Source organism: Rousettus aegyptiacus, unplaced genomic scaffold, assembly GCF_014176215.1.
Source record: "Rousettus aegyptiacus isolate mRouAeg1 unplaced genomic scaffold, mRouAeg1.p scaffold_m13_p_6, whole genome shotgun sequence".
NCBI classification, from domain to species: domain Eukaryota; kingdom Metazoa; phylum Chordata; class Mammalia; order Chiroptera; family Pteropodidae; genus Rousettus; species Rousettus aegyptiacus.
In genome coordinates this window covers 96,720,276-96,741,541 of record NW_023416309.1, presented here as the reverse complement: position 1 = coordinate 96,741,541, position 21,266 = coordinate 96,720,276, and the positions used below count along the sequence as shown (strand labels likewise).

General features: G+C 34.8%; 1 protein-coding gene and 1 pseudogene across 4 annotated transcripts in view; both read left to right on the top strand.

Annotated features, from left to right (window-relative positions):
• The window catches only part of NPEPPS (aminopeptidase puromycin sensitive), a 65,175-nt gene extending 47,058 nt beyond the window's left edge, over nt 1-18,117 (top strand). For all 4 annotated transcript variants that reach the window (XM_016164646.2, XM_016164647.2, XM_016164649.2 and 1 more), the window contains 11 exons: nt 846-955; nt 2,701-2,764; nt 4,470-4,609; nt 6,025-6,159; nt 7,465-7,684; nt 9,761-9,903; nt 10,348-10,404; nt 13,249-13,356; nt 13,839-13,994; nt 14,269-14,316; nt 16,588-18,117. In XM_016164646.2, coding sequence (XP_016020132.1) covers nt 846-955; nt 2,701-2,764; nt 4,470-4,609; nt 6,025-6,159; nt 7,465-7,684; nt 9,761-9,903; nt 10,348-10,404; nt 13,249-13,356; nt 13,839-13,994; nt 14,269-14,316; nt 16,588-16,740 — 1,334 coding nt within the window. In that variant the 3' untranslated portion in view covers nt 16,741-18,117. The remainder of the gene's footprint in view (nt 1-845; nt 956-2,700; nt 2,765-4,469; nt 4,610-6,024; nt 6,160-7,464; nt 7,685-9,760; nt 9,904-10,347; nt 10,405-13,248; nt 13,357-13,838; nt 13,995-14,268; nt 14,317-16,587) is intronic.
• On the top strand, nt 11,633-11,751 carry LOC118604470 (annotated as a pseudogene).
• Nucleotides 18,118-21,266: the final 3,149 nt, after the last annotated feature.

Sequence of the window (21,266 nt, the reverse complement as noted above, 5' to 3'; positions counted from 1 at the left end):
ATGAATATCTGATTGCATTACCTACTGATTAAAAATACTTGAGATGCCACGCTGCCTTCACGAATGAACTTCTTTGTGAGCCATACAGTCTTCAGTAGTTCAGCCCTACCCATTTGTGTAGTCTCATCACCCATTACTCCCACACATGTGACTTCCACCTTCTGCTTATTGCACATACTGCTGTTTTTAATGTTTTCTCTTTTTTTATACTTTCCTCTTTGTACATAGACCGTTTATTCTGTCTACCTGGAATGAACTTTTTTTTCTGTCTAATGAACAATTCCTCTTCAAGATGCAGACCAACATTCAACTCTTATGAGGTCTTTTTTTTCTTTGGATTTTTTAAAAGTGATTTCTTCTGTTCATGCCCCCATTATAGTATGTATCACATTGTATTACTGTTTTGCTCACTCTACCTCTACAGCTGTTTGACCCACAGGAGCTTTACTTCAACCTCAACAACAATATATTGACTTTTTTAACTTCTGTTAATTGAGTAGGTATAATAGTTTTGTGTTTGTGAATGATAGTTTAATAGCGGCCTTGAATATGTTTCCATTTGTTTCTGTTTCTTCCTGTTCAAACTCACCTGTTTTTCTTTTGTTTATTATAATTTATTTTTTAAGTAAATTGAAACAAGAACGTCTTAGAATATAAGACCAATTTTTGTAATAGAGTTAACTTAGTGGAGATGCAGTGGGAACATTAATTTGGTCCACTATTGGTTTCCTGAACGAACCAAAGAGTTTGTCTGCAATGCAATGTCAAGAGTTATATAAAGCTTCTGAATTTTTTAGGGAAATAAAAATGTAAACATTTAGATTTTCATTGTGCTTATTTCCTAGAGGATCTCTGGGAAAGTTTAGAAAGTGCTAGTGGTAAACCTATAGCAGCGGTGATGAATACCTGGACCAAACAAATGGGATTCCCGCTCATTTATGTGGAAGCAGAACAGGTAAACTTATAAAAGTTCCTCAATTTGTCTGATATTTTAGTAAATGAAATTCACTTGCTTTTCTGTACTTTAAGAACTCTAGATGACATTAAAACCAGCCTTTGTACTCTAAAAATGCACCCAGATTTACAAGGTATGTTAGAGTGCTTGCAAGTTAACCTTCCAGAGCCCATGTTAACCATAAACACAATTGTTATTTTATAATAAAGTATACACATTGGAGGACCTCTCAGTTAGATTGGCTGCAAGCATTTGAAAAGGTAGTTTAGTGAATCAGTTATATTTGGTGGAAAAGGATAGCTGTAAGTTTAGTGACTTACCACTGTGACCATTATGTTTCTTTCTAGTCTTCCTTCTCCATTTTGAACTAGTCAGGTATAAGAGATGTCTGATCAAATTTGATATTGACACTCTATATACATTAACAAGTAGTTTTTATTTTATCTGACTGTTTTAAGAATAAAAACAACAGAGATGATTATTCCTTTCACCTCTGGGGATTTCATTGCCTCAAAAACTATCAACACCTCACATCTGTTAAACTATTTAATGATTACACAAAAAGCTATGAGGCCATAATTTTTTTTTCCGAGCAGAGCACACTTTTTAGGTGGAACACAGGACACTAATACCTCACTTCCAGTATTATTGAGACTCAGTTAAGTTTTCCATCGAATTACTTTCAAGGTTTTATTTTCTTTGTTGTTTTTTGTCCATAAGCATAGCCAAATTAATCTTCCATTTTCATTACAATAAGAAGCTTGTGACTCTATTCTTTTTTTAAAAAATGAGAGCTCTGTAACACAAAATGTTATTAATCTTATACCTTGATCACTTTCTCACTTTATAGTCCCTAAATTTAAATATTTTTGTTTTATTTCTGAATCAATTTAAAAGTTACCTTTCAACTTTTTCAGGGAAATCTGTGATATATAACTAATCAATGATGTAGTGTTTACACTCACTTGTGGTTTCTCTATGGCATCAAAGTAGCCATTGCTTCCTTAAATTTTTCAGTTCTTCAATTCTGTCTCTTATAGTCAGTTTATCCATAAAAGTCATTGGCCCAATTTTAATTTGATTTAGGTCATCTTAAATTTGTTACATCTTGTGTCATTTAAAATGTTCTAGGGTATAGTAACAAATGATAAATGAAACAACTGCATTTTGTTGACGTATTTTTTAAAATATGTACTAGCCTTTGTTGCTTCTGGCTTTTTAGTTTTTTGCAGTTTTTTCTTCTACTTTTTTTGTATTCATTGCAAAGCTCACTCTTTGAAAACAAGGTATGTGCTTCTTTCATGTGTATCAATCATTCTAAAAATTTGAATTTTGAATATTGAATCCACATGCTAATTTAACGTTGCCACTTTTTGGAAATGAAAAGACCAAAAACATAACCTTCCTCAGTAAAGATTAAAATAACTTGCTTTTTATTATTTATTATTATGCATCTCTTTGAAAATTTGAATCTTTTTAAGTTCTCATCCAGGTACAGATTTCTTCTAAGGGCCCATATTACATAGAACCTGGTTTTTTATTTAGTGTATTATTATTCTGAGACCTAAGTGAGAAATAGTGATTCTTCTCCCATTTTATAGTATCATCTTTCATCACTATTGCATTTTGTGTACTCATGAGACATTTGATTGTACCGGTTTTACCTTCTATGTCATAGGAATATTGCCCCCTACAGAAAAGAAAAAAGTGTTGATACTACCATAGCCTTTGTGTTGCTTCTTTAGGTAGAAGATGACAGATTACTGAAGTTGTCCCAAAGGAAGTTTTGTGCCAGTGGACCATATGTTGGTAAGTAAGCAAATGGCTAAAAGTGGGAGCTGATAATGAATTTAGATACCATACTAGTCATTTTGCAATTAATAGGAAATAATTATCCATTTAAAGATGTTTTTAATATAATTAAACCAAAAACAAGGAAATGATAATAGAATAAAAATGAAATCCAGAAAATCAAAAAAGTAGATTCATGAGGTATTTGTTATATTATCATTGTCTTGGATTTTTGAAATTCCATGTCTCTGTGTATTATTGAACACTATAACAAATGAAGAATAAGAATACCCAAGAAGTGATGTCGCTAGCCTTAATGCCTAAAAAACAACTTGATACACATTTGTGTGGGTGGCTAATTTTTTAAATTCTTGGGCATAATAAGTAAAATAAATAAAGCCTAATGATTATTTAGATGTATAATGTACCAGTCACTGGGCTAAGCATTATGACTGACCCTTATTTTGTATTCTCAACAAACCTAATAGGTAGGTAATGTTATTTCCATATTACAAATGAAGGTATTGAGGCACAGCTAGATTAGCTACATTGCCCAAAGTCACCTTGAGTTAACTCTAATGAGTTAATGAGTAGGAATTCAAATAAAATAGTTGGTTTCCATGAGTTTATACCCTTAACTATCACTCAAGTCTGTGTTTTCAGTATTCCTACATGTCATGAGAGTCTTTTATCCAGGAAATTAAAGATTAATTGAAAAATCAAAAAAATAATGTTTTCTGCACCTTGTAGACTTCCTTTAAAATAGCACTTATCACCAGTGATTTGTCATGTTCTACCCACCAAAATGTAATATACTCTACTAGGGTTAAGAGATATAGCCTTCTACCAGTGACCTTTCTTAGCATTTAAAATTACTCTTAATGACTGTGTCTGACAAGTCAGATGATAGGTTTATCATCCAAATAAATCCCTAAGTGTCACAGTTGCCATTTTCTCCCTCATACCTGCATTCTGCATTGTAGGACTGACTGGTTTTGCAGGTTTTTCTAATACTCTGAGACCAATATAGGCAATATTAAAACTTGAAACATCCCAGTGTCAGGAGGAAATTTTAATTTGTGGTTTAGTTTGATAGCATAAAGCTATGTAACTTATTAAAATAGTTCCATTAATGTACTGGACAGTGACTCTCTTTTGTTTAGCATCTTATTGAAAAGTCAATTTTTCTGTCTGGTACCTAAGAAAGTGTACGTATCTGCCTTATAAAAGCTTTGGCTTTTAGATATGACTCTTCCATGATGGACTCGAACAGCTCCCAGGGTGTATCTTGTCTATCAGAAAAATAAAAAATAATCCTTTAGTGTTGCAGCAGTGTATATATACCTGCTAAGGACTGCACCTTAGAATTTGTTTTTAAATGCTATGTGAGGGCTTTGAAATTTCTTTTAAAATAGTAAAGTCATTACTGTCTCTCTTGCTCTATAAAGGGAAAACAAATTAACATCACTGTATTTGTGATTCTAAAAGTGAGTAATCTGGGGGTTTTTTAGACTATTGTGATTTTGTTAATTCTCTCTTCCTTTGATTTAATATTATTTAGGTTACCAGAAAGTTCATATACAATTAAAAATGAGCTATTGGTATAACAGTGAGAATCAAGCCCATGCATAGGATACTGGTCTTCTCTTTCCACCTTACTTTCCATTTTTTCCAATGAGACATTATTTTTTCAAATTTTCCATTTGTTCCTCTCTTGCTCAAGGAGAAGACTGTCCCCAGTGGATGGTTCCTATTACAGTCTCTACTAGCGAAGATCCCAACCATGCCAAACTGAAAATTCTAATGGACAAGCCAGAGATGAATGTGGTTTTGAAAAATGTCAAACCAGACCAATGGGTAAAGGTGAGTCCGGAAATGACATGGTCATTTTTATCTTATCTAAATTGATTTATTTTTCTAACTTCCTTTATGGAAGTTATGGCTGGTTCTAAATTCTGCTTCAGTTTAGACTAGGATTGGCAAAGAAAAAAAACATTTCTAAACTTTCCTGTGTGAAATTTATGGCCAGTTTTCCAATAGTGTTGTCCTTATGTCAGGTAAGACAGTGGTAGATAAGCACATACTAAGGGCTAGAATTAAAGAGAAAAAAATAGTTGACTATGTGTAAAGTCACATTAACCAAAACATTTGTAGTCTTGCAACTTCTAACTCTTCCGTCATTGTAATCACTTGTTGACTTCAATGATGTGTTACCATCATATATATACAACTATAATTAAGTGAGATGAGACATATAATAATCAGTTTATGTCAGCAAAATGTGAAATTCCTTTAGCTGGTGTTTTAAAACCATTTCACAAAAATAATAGTTGGTAAATATTATTTTTTATTATTCTGTACTCTGTACCTTTCATAATGAAAGTATCTACTACAAACTTTTCTCCCAATTATAGCTTCCTAATAGGAATTATACATTGGCTAGATTTCCGTGCTTTCTGAAAAGAGCCATTTTTCCCTCTGTTTTAGTTTTTTAAATATAATCAGTGGAATACTATATTGTTTGAAATTATAATTTGGAAGATTAAATAACAATATGAACATTTTCTTAGAAAAAAGTTATGATTGTAATTTGGTAAATAAAGGTGTTATTCCTATAGTAAAAGATAAAAGGAATCAATAAATAATAGTTATTTTAGAACTGAAATGATATTTTACTATTTATTTATATCTTATACTATTATTTTACCACTAAAATATTTTGTATGTAAATATTATCAAAAACATTTTTGACTATTGGCAAATAGTCTACAGAGAATGACAGTCGGTGATTACCTCCCTCCAAAAATTATATGACCTTGTTTTTTAATACCACGTAAGTCTTTAAAATCTAGGTCCTGACAGTTGTTATTTTATTGAGGCTCTGGGCTCAATAGATCAATATTTGTAAAGGCATAGTTTTCCTCAGAGATTCCACTGTCCAAATGTTTTTATACATAGTAAATACTTTTGTAAACTTAAAACTGTTCACGGAGATTAGAAATAGAAACTTATCCACATTGTTCCCTCCCTGCTATGTTCTTCCTACTGTCTCACTTTGGCCCCTACCATGTCAAGTTTATGTTTTCTTTTTCTGTATTCATCTTTGATAACTGATTTCTATCTTAATGTGTTGTTTCATTTTAATCTCTGTTGGTACACATGAACTTTGTTGTTTTTCATCTGGATATACTAAAACCAGAATTCCTTGTACAGCTACAAAACACTGACTTAAAAAATAAGTGCAACTGTTTCATAATACCTACTGGATATCTTTTCAGTTAAACCTAGGAACAGTTGGGTTTTATCGGACCCAGTACAGCGCAGCCATGTTGGAAAGTTTATTACCAGGCATTCGTGACCTTTCACTGCCCCCTGTGGATCGGCTTGGATTACAGAATGACCTCTTCTCCTTGGTGAGACACTCTCTCAACTAGTATGATGCATTTGTGTTGATTAAAGGATTTTGTTTTTCCCGGAGTGTCTAACTGAAACATAATTAGAAGAATATAGTTATTCCTGAAGGTTGAATGCCTTTGGTATTAGGGCAAATGACTAATTAATTTACATAATAAAATTGAACCTATAAAATTAATAATAAAATTGAACCTATTTACCAGAAACAAATCCCATTTTACTACTCCTAAGTCAGCTTTTTTGCAACTGTACTTAAACTATCTTCTATAAGGCAGAGTTTCTTTTCCATAGAAATAGATAGGAGCCTTAAAGAAATTTCCCTACTGATTTTTTTTTAATACTTAACTGATTCAGAGTGACTTATATTTTTCTAAAATAATGATTGTACTTTGCTGGAAAAGTCTAGAATTTTTTTTTAACATTCCATTACTGCTCAATTATAATAGCCCGTTAGCTTTAGAATTATATTTATATTTGGCTTTGTCCTAGAAAAGATTTAAAGCAGCAATTAGTAGTATTATCTTTATGACTCTAACATAGGTTAGATAATTTCTAGATATCCTTGACTGTGATATAATTGTCAGATTCCTCCTAGTGTTCCTTTAAATTGGACTTGAAGTTTTCCCTCCCCTCTGCAGTAACTGGTTTTGGATCCCTCCTTTGTATAAACACAGATTAGCATTGATGCACAAAACCTTACATCTGCTGATCTCATTGCTGAGAGAGACCTGTCCCAGGAGAGTGGTGTGTTTGTGCAGTTGGCTGCTGTAACAGAAGTTCTTTTTCCTAACTCTCTTAGATGATTGTGAAAGGACTCTGAGTTTGTAGTGCCTTCCAGTATGCATTCTTTTAGAAATGAGTAAAGGATAAGCTAAAGTTGACACAGTTTACAGGTCTAGTTTTGAAAGAGCCTCTGTCAAAAACCAAAGCCCTAACTATTTTTGCAGCTTTTCTGAAAATGAAAATTTTCTAAAGAAAAACAAAACCAAGGCCCTCAAAATTGGACAGAAATAGGAAGTTAACTGTTTTCTTTGTTTATTTTTATTTTTTTTATAAATTGGTGGAATTTTAGCATATTTTTTAAGTGGCTCTTTAATAAACATCAAAAAAGTAAATAAGAAATGTTGTCATGCTAGGATTTTTGTTTTATAAAAGTCTATAGTATTCTAAGCTTATGTAGTCTGATTTTATTTAAACCAAAGAGATGACTAATCAGCAGTAGATAATGCCAAAAATGTATGCTTGTGTTTTTTGCTTTGTTTTTATTTGAAGAGTAGGCTAATTTATGTTTTTTCCTATCCCAGGCTCGAGCTGGAATCATTAGCACTGTAGAGGTTCTAAAAGTCATGGAGGCTTTTGTGAATGAGCCCAATTATACTGTATGGAGCGACCTGAGCTGTAACCTGGGGATTCTCTCAACTCTCTTGTCCCACACAGACTTCTATGAGGAAATCCAGGAGTTTGTGAAAGATGTCTTTTCACCTATAGGGGAGAGACTGGGCTGGGACCCCAAACCTGGAGAAGGTAATGGATATACTGAATGGGAAAGAATTGATCAGAAATCAGTCCTTTTTTGTTCATCTGTGGTTAACAGTGTCAATAGCATCATTTTTGTATCTGCTAGATGTTACTGTGTGTTCAGCTAGCCAGAAATTAAGACTTTGGTCTTTTAAGCCTACTGGTGAATTTACATGGGTCACCAATATTAAAACAGTGATGGTTATATATATTTGTTTTGAATGTGGTTTGTGCACAAAGCAAATGGTGGAAATAAAAGTCTTTTACGAATTCTAAAGGCTCATTTATAGTCAAACAAAGCTACAGGGAATTTTAGATTACTCTATTATTACCATAAGTATCAGGTACCTTATGTACAACTTGTAAAGGTGCTGAGAGATACAGGGGCCAGTTTTCTGAATTAAGGAAGTTATTTGGCCTTCTGTGTGTGCTCTCTGTGAGAAAATGTTGGGAATGGTGATTTTAGGGCTTTAAATATAATTATTTTCTACCATTTGCTAATAACCAAAGGTGTTATTTCCCTGACCAGTCTTATTCTGGGAGGCAAACACTATTTGGACTTCTTTTACCCTAGATTAATATGGTCTCTTCTAGAATTTTATAAAATGTAGTGTGTGTGTGCATGTGTGTGTGCGTGTGTGTGTGCATGTGCGTGTGCGTGTATGTGTGTGCGCTGTTCTTATATCTGGCTTATGTCACTCAGTATGGTGTTCTTGAGATACATCCAGGTTGTTTGTTCCTTTTTTATTGCTGAATAGAATTTCATTGTATGAATGTGCTACAACTTATTTGGCTATGTTGTTACAGTCCATCAGATTTGTGTGTTAGTGTTAATTGTTTTTGGAGATATAATCAATAAGCCATAAAATGTACCCTTTAAAGTATACAATTCAGGTTCACAAGGTTGCACAACCATCACCACCATCTAATTGCAGAACAACTTCTTTACCCTCAAAAGAAAGTCTATATCCATTAGCAGTCACTCCCCATTCCCTGGCAACCCCTAATTTGCAACCCCAGTCCTGGGCAACCACTAATTTGCTTTCTGTCTAATGGAATTTGCCTATTCGGGACATTTCATCTAAATCGAATAATGCCCTTTTGTGTCTGGCTTACTATTAGCGCTGTAGAGGTTCTTTCACTTAGCATGTTTTCAAGGTTCATCCATGCTTCAGCATATATCAGTACTTCATTCCTTCTTATAGCTGAATAATAGTCCATTGTATGGCTATTCATTTTTTTTTGTCTATTCATAAGTTGATGGATATTTGGATTATATCTATTTTTTGATTATTATCAGTCCTTGTGTGAACATTTGTTTGTAAGTTTTTGTGTGAACATTTGCTTTCATTTCTCTTGGGTATATACCTAAGAGTGGAATTACAGGGTCGTATGGTAACTCTATGTTTAACCTGTTGAGGAGTTGCCAGACTTTTTTTCAAAGTGGTCACACCATTTTACATTCCCACCAGCAATGTATGAGGGTTCTAATATCTCCATGTCCTTGCCAACACTTGTTACTATGTCTTTTTTTCCTAGCCTTCCTAAAGAGTGTGAAGTGGTACCCCACTGTGGTTTTGATTTGAATTTCTCTAATGACCAATGATGTTGAACATCTTTTTATGTACTTATTGACCATTTGCATATCTTTGGAGTAATAGATCCATAAGATTTTGGTTTAAAAAATCTAAGACTTTAATTTCTTATACATAGCATACTAGTTCTGTATGTAGCCTTTCTCTGGATTGTAGGTTAAAATTGCATGATATAAGCCTCTTTCTGTCACACGTAATCCTTAGCTGTGTAATAACTCAGATGGAATGAACATTTAGGTAAATTCAGATAGTTGGCATTTGTGAGTACAAAGTCAGCAAATTTATTTGCTTATCTAGTCTATTTGGAACTTCATATCACTCTTACACTTTGATAAATTTAAACCAGGTATTCTCTTAAGTACTAAGTAGTTGATTTTTTTGCTCAAGATTGTAGACATGGTATAACACAATTATAAGATATTGAAGTGGCATATTTGTAACAATAAGCTTTGTAAGTAGTTCTGTGTCTTTCTTACTTCTCAATCAGGTCATCTAGATGCACTCCTGAGGGGCTTGGTCCTGGGCAAACTAGGAAAAGCAGGACATAAGACAACGTTAGAAGAAGCCCGTCGTCGGTTTAAGGACCACGTGGAAGGGAAACAGGTTCTCTCTGCCGATCTGAGGAGTCCTGTAGGTTTTCATAATGAATAACCTTGATTTCTAGGTGACTGCATCATTCTGTGTAGTATGGAATGTATTTCATAGTAACCAAAAATGACCTAAGAACTGACCCACGAATCATGTCTGACCGTAACATATGCCATTTAGGTGGTTTGTAGCCTGCTTCTCATTTATTTAAAGTTTCTCAGTCCACATTATGGTGCTGAAAGGTGATTATCAGTGCACATTCCCCTCAAAAAGCTGATGTGCTCAGCTGTTACGTACTGTATGCCATCTACCTTTCTAATTGTCCATGTGGGCTCTTTGCTCCTTGCCACAATTTGTGTGTAACATCCACATGTGGCTATTTACAATTTTTTTGATTTGCTTTCTGTCTTTCCTTAGCATTAGGATATTTGGAACAAGATATATTTAATCAGACGCCTTCTTTTTTGTTCCTATATTCTCTCATAGGTCTATCTGACAGTTTTGAAGCATGGTGATGGCACTACCTTAGATGTTATGCTAAAGGTAAGTAAATTTGGAAAGGGCTTCATTTTCTGCTTTTGAAGTTGTGTTGACACAGTGTGAGCTTTAAGTGGTTAACAAAAGTGAGAAAAGAAATATATGTAGATATGCATATCGCACATATTAAATATTAAGAAATTATAGGAGAAATATTAATGTCTGTACTACCAATACGATGTAAAAAGTCATCTAATTTTTTCACTTTTTTAACTCAAGTTTTAATGCATTTTAAATCTTAACACTGAAATGTTCATTTTGATTAACAAGTCAAGTTCTTAAAATTTTTCCCTTCAATGTAAACTTACTGGTTTGTGCCCATTTTAAACAAAAGGTTTGTTTCTGTACTTAGAAAAGGGATATATGATTAGATCTGAAGGGGTTGAGCTATGCCAGTGCCTCTTATGAATAAACAGGAAATTAATTCACTCGCCTGTATAATCTCTGTAGTTTTCCTAGGGTAGTTAGCATATAATTAAGCTCTGGCTTAGAAAAAATATAGGGAAAACTTTCCACGTCCTTATAATCGCAGTGATCTGTTTGAAAGTTCTGTTATTATGGAACAAATGCTGTCTCCAGTCCGGTCCATGCAGTTATCAGTATAAGGGATAACTTGACTATATTGGTTGCATTAGAAGTGGAGTGAGATGAGTCTACTTATTATCATCAAATAAAATGTGCAAAATGTGCCTAAATCAAATCATCTATCAGACCTATAAAGCCCGTTCATTGAAAGATTCACTCTTAGGGGAATGAACAGGATAGGATAGGAAGTAATTAATGGGGTATTAATTACTTCCACCCATAATGGATTAAGAACTTTCCTGATCCGAAGTGGATCAGAATTGCAAATTTCTAGTGTTTTAGTTTTAAACAGATCTTATTTAAATGGTTAGAATGTTCTGAAAAATATAATTTTGTTTAAGAAACTGCATCTCAAAATGTACTCTTTTAGCTACCCATCTTGTACAAGTGTAGTTAAGGTATTTACTTTCTAATAATACAAAATTATACTTTGGATTTACCTTTCAACTAAATGACATAGGTTCTTTCTCATTCTTAATATTCTGTGAACCGTGCACTAAACATCATGTATCTCTTTGCATATGAAATGAAATATTTTGTGGTTTTCGTCTATTCCATAAAAGGTATGGGACAATATAGGGGTTCTGAAAATCTCATGACAGATACCTTGACATTTTCATGTCATGGCATACTTTTAAGAATTTATAGTAGCTACGGCCATGCCACCCTGAATGTGCCCGATCTCATCTGATCTTGGAAGCTAAGCAGGGTCGGCCCTGGTTAATACTTGGATGGGTGACCACCTAGGAATACAGGGTGCTGTAGGAATTAAAAAAAAATAAAAGGAATTTATACCAGTATGTATATTTAATAAGAGTTGGCATTTATTTAACACAAGGGAGCTCACCATAATTCAGCTGTACTATGGAAAGAGCTCTCATGAAGGCAGACTCGAGTTCTTCAAAAAACCAGTTGGTGAGAAATAAGGAGGATTGTTTTCTGTTGGTAATTTAAAAATAATGAGGCAGTATAAAAAATAACTTTAATTCAAAGTATATTTGAAATGGGGTGTTATGGTGCCACCTAGTGGACTAGTATAACAGGTTCTCCTTAGGGGAAAAATGCTTCCTGAAAGCCACAGTTCACACCTTGAATATTGCAGCTAAAAAGGACCTTAGACATTATCTGTCCACCCCGCTCATTCTACAGATGGGGAAACTGAGACCTGGAGAGGTTAAGGATTTAATTAAGATCACACAGCTAGTTAGAGGCAAAACTGGGACTAGAACCCAAAACTCCTGACTTCCTATCTATTTTACCACATTGCTGCTCAAAAGAGTCCAAAGGAAAGGAAGAAGAAACTGGGAGCTATGATGGGTTCTCCAAACACTGGTCAATGTTAAATCTTCAGGGGGAATAAAGGTCAAGAGAGCCTATAAATTGTCTTGGAGAGGTATTATATATACATTTATAGTTCTAATTTTTAAAACTATATTAATATTTCTGCGTATGAAAAAACTTTTTATGTTTATTATGGAAGATTTAGTGACTAGAAAAATATAAAGAAGAAAATAAAACTTACCTGTAATAAAAAATAAGCAGGTCACAAAAATAGCACATGTAATATTATTCCTGATTTGGTAATGTACATATAGTAATAATTTTTTCTTTATGCTTTTCTGTTTTCCTAATAGTCTGCATTCAGCATGTACTGCTTTTTGCAATTTAAAAACATAATAATGCATAATTCCACTGATCAGAGACCATTATTAATTAATATTAACATTTTCATGTATTTTCAGGTTTTTTCCCCCCTTCATATTGTTTTTTTAAATTTAGAATAATATTGCTTTGTCTCTACTTTTTTCACTTAATATATCAAGGCCACATTTATGTCATCCTTAAAATGTTACTTTCAATAATGCATCATCTTATGTTTTTCACTATTACAGATTAAAATGATGGTCTTCGGTGGTGTTAGCAATGATTAGTTTGGTCATTTAACATGGAACATTAGTCATACATCAGTAATGTCAAGAATTTGGCCATGAGATTACCCCTTAGATCTCAATGTTAAACTGTTCAGTACTAATGAGAAGCCATTCGTTTAGTGAGTACTTAATATCTAGTAACTTACTAAAATGGCATATAAAAAATTTAGTACCCAAACATCTTGAAAAGTATTCATTTTGTTAATTTCATACCATACGATCTTAGCCTATGAGAATATAGAGCAAAAGTTTCACTTTATTGGGGAGAAGCTCATATAAGCATATACATAACTTTCAGGGGAGACTTAACTATATCTTTATTTTTTCACTATAGCTTCACAAACAAGCGGATATGCAGGAAGAGAAAAACCGAATTGAAAGAGTCCTTGGGGCTACTCTTTCACCTGAATTGATTCAAAAAGTCCTCACGTTTGCACTTTCAGTAAGTTTCAGTGAAAACTTTTTTATAGGGAATGGTTGCATATTGATCTGTGGCAAGTATCTTTGTTTTGGTGTCTTTTTGATCTGTTTTAACCCTAGAGTAAGCTTCCTCTTAGGCTAGGAAAACTGGAATGAGCTTGTTGCTGACCTGTATGCCTCTTGTGGTGAGAATCAAAATAGTCAGGAGAGAAAATAAATTGGGAAGTTGACTTCCTTATGCCTACTTCCTGTCTCTTCCTTTCTTAATCATTTAAGAGCCCAAGCAAGTATTTGTTGAGCAGCCTGTTTGTGCTTGTTTCAGAGCCTCATTCTCAATTTGGCTGACCTTTCGGTTAAACATCTTTGCTGAAAGTTTCTGGTGCTGGTCATTCCTAAAACAAAGAATGAGCATCTTCAGTGTGGTTACCTCAACAACATTTGCCCTTTCTGGCACCAGAAGATGTTTTGAATACAGTAGACTTTTAGTTCTCTTTCTATCTTTAGGAAGAGGTACGTCCACAGGACACTGTATCAGTAATTGGTGGAGTGGCTGGAGGCAGCAAGCATGGAAGGAAAGCTGCTTGGAAATTTATAAAGGACAACTGGGAAGAACTTTATAATCGATACCAGGGAGGATTCTTAATATCCAGACTAATAAAGGTATGTGAAGATTTTTATTTTGAGTACTTGCTTATCAGGGATATTATTGAGAGACATTCATGATTCACTAGACCCATAGATTATGGTCTTTGCTCTTGAAGAGTTCCCTTGAATATTTATTAGCTTTATTAAAGGTCATCTTCGCCACTCATCCTGCACCCTCTAGAATAAACCAAAGTTGGGAGCAAATAGAATGATTGGTTTTTAGGGTGAATGAAATTTGTTCTTAGTCTCTTTTAGTTGCACTTACTATTTAAACCGTTGTTTTTTTCAGTTATCAGTTGAGGGATTTGCAGTTGATAAAATGGCTGGAGAGGTTAAGGTAAGAAAAGTACTGTTCTCATTTTTCGATCTAGTAAGTAAAAATACTAACCAAACTATAATCAGAGTATTGGGTTATGTACTTCAGTGTCTCCTTGTTTTTGCTTGGAGAAAGACAGCTTAGGTTGTATCTTTAATGCCTGAAGAATTTAGAGTTGGAATCATCTTTGAGAATGTTGAAATATGATTGAAAGAATGTGGAACTTGGAGTCAGTTAACTTGTGTGTAAAGCTATGCTCCACCCCGTGTTAGCTGTTAGACATCAAGCAAGTTTTTTTAACTCCTATGTGCCTTTCTCCTCATCCAAAAAATGGGGCGATAATAAGATTGTTATTTAGATTAAGCAACATAGTGGAACTGGAACAGAGTAGACCCTTAATGTTAGTGTGTTTTCCCTGATAACCTTCATAGGTCTGTTACATGCACAGTGAAACAAATGACTGTGTAGAAACTCTCCTCTTAGCCCTTAAAAGGTTAATAATGAGTTTAGTGGTAAAGTTCAGCATTTCAGGGACAAATCTATACTGATTATGAAAGTCTTCATTTTAAGCCTTCCATTGCATTTAATTGTGAAGTATTTTTAAAGTGTCACTTTCACTTTCATCTTCTTGAAGGCAGTGGGTTATCAGCTGTAAATTTGTTAGTTCTGAGAGTTATAATGTTTGATTCACACTATGGGCCGTTGTTAGGAATAAGATTTTAAGATTTCAGATCTTGAGAAAACAGTGAAAGACTTGATCTCTGCCTTCATTTAGTTTACATTGTGTATTGTATAAACAATTTATTTGTAAAGGTAATAAGTACTCTGAAGAAACACATGTAATGGGCTTGGAGGGAAGGGAGGTGGCCAGGCTATAATAAGACTGGTAAGCTAGGTAGAGGCCAGGCTGTGGAGGGCCTTATAGGCCATATTAGAATTTTCCTAAGAATGGAAAGCCCTTGAATGGCTTCTAAATAAAGGAGTGACTTGATCTGATTTGTATTATAAAAATTTCATCTCAGTGTGGAAGACTAGTTTGAAATGGGGAAGAGAAGATGTTGGGAAGCTAACACTCCAAGCAAGAATGATATATAGTTGGGTGGTAATCACACAATAGAATATATAGATGTCAAATTATAATGTACACCCGAAACTTATGTAATTGTATTAACCAATGTTACCCCAATAAACTTAAAAAAAAAAAAAAAAAGAAAGAAAAGAAAGATATAGTAGCTTGGAGGAGATGGAGTAGTAAAAGATATCCATGGTCCAGATTTTGTTCATCTTTAATTCAACAAATATTTACGGAGTGGCTTCTCTGTGTTGTGAACATAAGGAGGGGGGTATGGGGAGAAGGAAGAGTCAAGAGTAATCTCCAAGTTTCTCATAAGTAAATGGTGGTGCTGTTTGTTGAGATGGAACAAGAAGTCATATTCCTTATTCATGCTCTAAGAATCCAACCATGGTAAGGAGCTTTGGAGCAGGAGCCATTGTCACCTATGTAAATAAGGTTATTGATTTCTAAAAGGTCTGATGAATTAGTCATTATGTCTTTTACACCTCTGACTACTAGTTCAAAGGAAAGACCCCATCCTTTTGTTAGTATTTAAGAGTTGCTTTGTTTTCTATGAAACCAGACATACTACTTTAGAAAATGAATTCAATCGTGAATCAATAGCATTGTAATGAATTATAATAAAATCAGAGATCAGTTTATTGCATGAAAAACATATGTCAATGGAGTATTAAATGATTAGGGTATAGCAGCAATTTAAGCTTCTTGGTTTTCTCATCCCTTACAAATTAATCTTTATTTGAAGCAGCCAGAATGTGCTGAGTACTTAGGTACTCTCTGGTAAGTATTATGCTGACTGTTTTATATGGGTTGTCTCTTTAATCTTCTGGAGTAGATATTTTTCTCATAGACAAGAAAACAGACTTAGAGCAGTTAATTTACTTAGTCACAGGCTAGTACATGACTGAGCCTAGATTCAGGTCTCAAGCTTGATTACAAATCCTAGATTAACCACTGGACAATGAGCCTAAAAGAAAATCTGTCTCTTTGCTCTTAACTTTTGATTAGGTTTTAAGCATATAATACTTACTTAAGAGAGAATTCCTGAAGGTCCAAGGAGAGGCTTGTTTTCTTTTAGCCTGGAGGTGGCAGTGATAAATGTTCATGGGTGAAGCTTATGAATCCTTTACAGCACTGGGTGTTTTTACATGACCTGTGTGATACTAATTTCTTACTATTGCTAGTAATGATCCCACATCTGGGTTTTTCTATACCAGGCTTTCTTCGAGAGTCACCCAGCTCCGTCAGCTGAGCGTACCATCCAGCAGTGTTGTGAAAATATTCTGCTGAATGCTGCTTGGCTAAAGCGAGATGCTGAGAGCATCCACCAGTACCTCCTTCAGCGGAAGGCCTTACCAGCCACCGCGTGAACCCCGAGCATGCCGCCACTGCGGTTCTGCTGCTTCGCTGCAGGGATGAGGTGGAGCTACCGAACAGCTGATTCACATGCCAAGAATTTGGAGTCTTCTTTCAAACCAGTGGGGGTTGGACAATGAATGTAGTTAACTGGTTCCTGCTCACACTCAGAATTAAATTCTTTTGAAAAAGGAAAATCAGCAATTCAGCAAAAAATAAAAAATAAAAATGTAAATATGATAGTTAATAAAATAGAGCATAACGAAACTGTGAAACTCCCGAAGCCTTGTCAGTGGTTAAAAGTATTTAACACTCTCCTGTTAATGACAGATGTCCTGTTTTTATAACCTACCGAAAGGAAACCAGAGGCTTCTGGGTGAAGAGCGTTTTTGTGAAGTGGGTTCTGCAAGCAGCCTACAAGCCAAGGATAGTGCCCATTGTTGGGAATGGTTAAACATGAAAGGCTGATAGCTGGTATAACATAGAGTCTGTGCATAATTCCAAGTGGGTTTTTTTTTTTTTTTTTTTTTTTTTTGGCATGGGGACTAATCAGGAAGACATTTTCCTGCATAACTCAATCTGAACCAAGGATTGTAGTTTTCCTCCTTGCCTTCCCTTCTGTGTGACCCCTTGGCCAAAAAAAAAAAAAAAAAAAAAAAAATTAAAAATTCTGGTATGGGTTTTTTCCTCCCCTTAGTTCCACCCCCAGCACCCACCCCCGGTGTCCTTCTTAGAGATAAAGAAATAATAAGGAAACATCTTTTGTAGCCACATTAAATAAGAGAAACTGATATTTTTTTTCTTTCTTTTTTTAAGATGACTTTTAAGAACCCTGAAATGCATATAGGTGAGACAATAGAAATGAAAAGGTTTTCAGCCAGACCTTTCTAAAGGTGTTATTCTGCTGAAAATGGTCTTAGTTGTCTGATAGGCCAACTATCAAACCTCCTTATGACAGTATCCACACTGGCTTCTCCTGGTTCATTTTGGGCGTGTAAGAAGTCAGTGGTAACCACTGCAGGGCATATATATTAGTGGTAACTGGTTTAAAAAAACAAAGACTATAAGCCTGTGGTGTGCCACTCTTTGCTTCAACAGTATATCCTAACAAGCCTCACCTATCTAATCCAGTGAGTTTTAACTTTCATTCTCATTCCTTTCTCTGTCCCTACATTTTTTCTTCTTTCTTTCTTTTTCCTTTTCCTTTTATTTTTCTTTTAAAAATATTTTTGTGTTACATTAACAGGAATTCATATTTGGTGTGGCTTAATTGTATTTCAGAAGGTCATCAGATTGTGAGACTGCTTCCTTGAAACATTTTTGTGCTATTGTTTTAAAAAATAATAATTAAAAAACAGTTGGCGTTAATAAAAATGTCAATGTGAAACTGTCCTGATTTCTTGTATCTCTTTGATAAGAAACTAAAAACTGTTCTGTGATTCAGTAGTATTATAAGTTTTACTACCATAGGATTTTTTGAGTCAAAAAAATCTAGTTTCTAAATTTCTAATGAATAGTACCTAAAAAGTCCTAAGATTCCTTCTAAATTAGTCTGGATTCTCAAAAATCTCTTAGAGCTCCTTCGAGTCGGCACTCAGGAGTTGAGACCCGTTCCCATTTATTGAGGCTTCATTGTAGAGTGCTGTCTGTGCTCAGGGCTGTCCTGTAAGCTGTCCAGGAATGTGCCGAAGACACTAGCGAAGCAGGGCCACAGAAAGACTGAACAGAATTCTGCTTTAATCAAAGAACTCAGAATTTCACAATCAGAAACTCTGAAATTATTTCAGTTTCAATATACACGCAAGCTTTGTGTATAACAGTTTAGTAGTTGGAATTATGTTGGGGGAGAGGTTGCGCTGAATATCTTCCATTTCCCTTCAGAACTGCTACATCCTGTTCTGTGCCCCAGAAAGGTATTGACCCACATGGATGGCATTAAAAAGCTCCTTTGCCCTTTTTTTTCAGGTTGTGTTGATCCAGTTAGTAACACACACCCTCAGAAGATCAAAAGGCAAGAGAAAAGGATGGTTGGGGGATTTATTCTTCTGGCTTCCTCATTGCCAGGTCCCCTGAGTTGTCTGTGCCCTTCTACCAAAGACCATGACTCCTATTAAGCAGCCCTCTGGCTTCGAGCTCCTCCTTTTTCCCTTCAAATCTGAGGATAGAAAGGATGACTCCTTTACTAGCAGCACTGGATTACTCCTTCATTCCTTATGGGTTTTCTGAACTCTGCTTCTGTCCTTGTAAATTGTCCCTTTATTAAACTTTCATCAAGTTACCCAGTTTGAGTGTGTTCTCTGTTTACTACTAACATTGATTTGGGCACCACAGTCCAGATCTTTAAAGATCTTAATCCAGCCTCCAGACTTTTTTTGTGTGTCAGATGTTTTAATTTATTGTTTTTCTTCCAAATATCTCCCTACATAGATAACATACTCATTTTACAGATGAGGAAGCAGGCTCAGAAAAATTAGGTAGTTGTTATACTACAAATGACATTCAGAACCAGTGGTTAACCCAGCTTGACAGTCTCCAAAACCTGTTTTCTTCCAGATAATTGTCATATCTCTCCAATTAGTTGGTACAGTCAGACTGGACCCAGGCTAATGACTTTGACTTTGCTTTTCCCTAATATTTCTTGGTTTAAATTTTTAGTGGAAATCAGAAGGCTGGAAAGAAAGATGAATATGTTGATAATTTTACATTATTTTTTTTATGAATGTGAAGCAGTAGAGACTTGGGAATGGTGGTGGATGAATTCTTAACTTGCAATTTCTAAGGATGGGTTTCAGGGAGCAAGGAACCCCCTGAAATTTGTAAAGAATGTATCTCTGTAGTGTGCAATTTGGAGGTATGAGGAATTCTATAGCTTTAAATAGATCCTTTCTATTCTGTTATCCAAACAGGTCCTAGAATGTTATCAGAAAGACTTGGAGCCACATTTGTAGGGTTAGTGATTTTTTTTCCTCAGCAAGTCAGAAAACAAAAAAGCTTTTGGTAATACAGTGCTGAATCTGTACTTACAGTATCATTTTTGACTGAATAATAACTTACCTGATGAGAATTGACTCTCCTATTTCAGTACTAGTTTCAGGATCTCACAGTTGGGTTTTTATAAGACTATCTTTTGTAAAAATGCAAAATGCCCACTCAGGATGGACCACGCCTTCTTGCACCAACCCTGGTACATGCAAAGTGGTCAAGGTGTTTGGTTTCAAATGCAGGAATAAGAGACAGGAGAATCTGATGTTAATAAAGCACTGAGTCAAACAACTGCTTTCCCTGGGAAACCGAATCAGAGCATTGATTGTTCTACCGGTATGTTTGATGGCAAACATGATAGATAGCAGTGTCAGAGGAAGGAAAGTCGATTGGGTTGTTACTGCCATTTGTAAAGAACTATGCTTACAACTGTGATTCTATTGCTGGTATCTGACAGCTGTAGCTTTCACTATTGAACTTCTGGTTTCAACAATGGGGTGGAATTAGCAAGAGAGAAGGAATAGCCTTACTATAACCTGTGCTTTCTCAGTTGCCGGCAATGGGTCACAGACATGCTATACACTAATTATTATGACAACTGGCAAGGAAAAAAATAATTAAATCTTGCTATGGTTTAGCTGACTATATCAGTATGGTCCTCTTGAGACATCCACTTTCCTCCCAACCCCCTTAACTCCGCTTGACCTTTATCATCAATTTAACAAATTGTGTAGGCAAATTACACTGTAATTTCAATCAACACTATTAGGGGACTGATTATCTACCTGGTATCATGGATATTCTCTGATCTTTTGGATATTCTCTTCTTAATGCTTGTTAGACTTCTAAAAAGGTTAAGTAAAGAGCAGAAGAAAATAGTATAGTGAATGGCTAATAGTTTAACAGGAGAAGTCTCAAGACAACAGAATACAAGAAACAGTTAAGTACAAAACAAAAGTATTTTAGATGAATGAGGAAGGATGAGATTTTTGCTTTTCTAATAGGTCAGTTCCCTCTTCTATCAATGAAGTGCTTGAGTCAGAAGAATGTAAAGGGGTGTTGTAAGATGAAGATAATGTTGCCTTGTAAGTGTAAAGGAGTGTCTCCGCTCCCTTCATTCTTAAAACAGTAATAGAGTAGATAGACTACTGGAAAAATGACAAAATAGTTACATGACTTAGGTAAATCTCTTGGCTTCCAAATCTGATCTTCTGTCCTTGTCCCGTGGTTACTCTTATTTCTTATTCCTAGCAAATGTGAGGTTTTAGACTTGTGTGTCCAAATTGTGTGTGTGTGTGTGTGTGTGTGTGTGTAAATAGCCATGTGCTGCTATTTAAGTTTAAATAAAATTTCAAATTAAGTTTCTCAGTTCACTAGCCACATTTCAAGTGCTCAGTAGCCATATGTGACTAGTGGCTACTGTATTGGGCAGCACAGATATAGATTATATCCATCACTAAAGAAAGTTCTATTGGACCATTTCTGCACTACATCTAGTACATGCAAGTGTATTTTTTGTGTATTAGTAGAAAATTGTTACATAATGTTCTTTACCAAC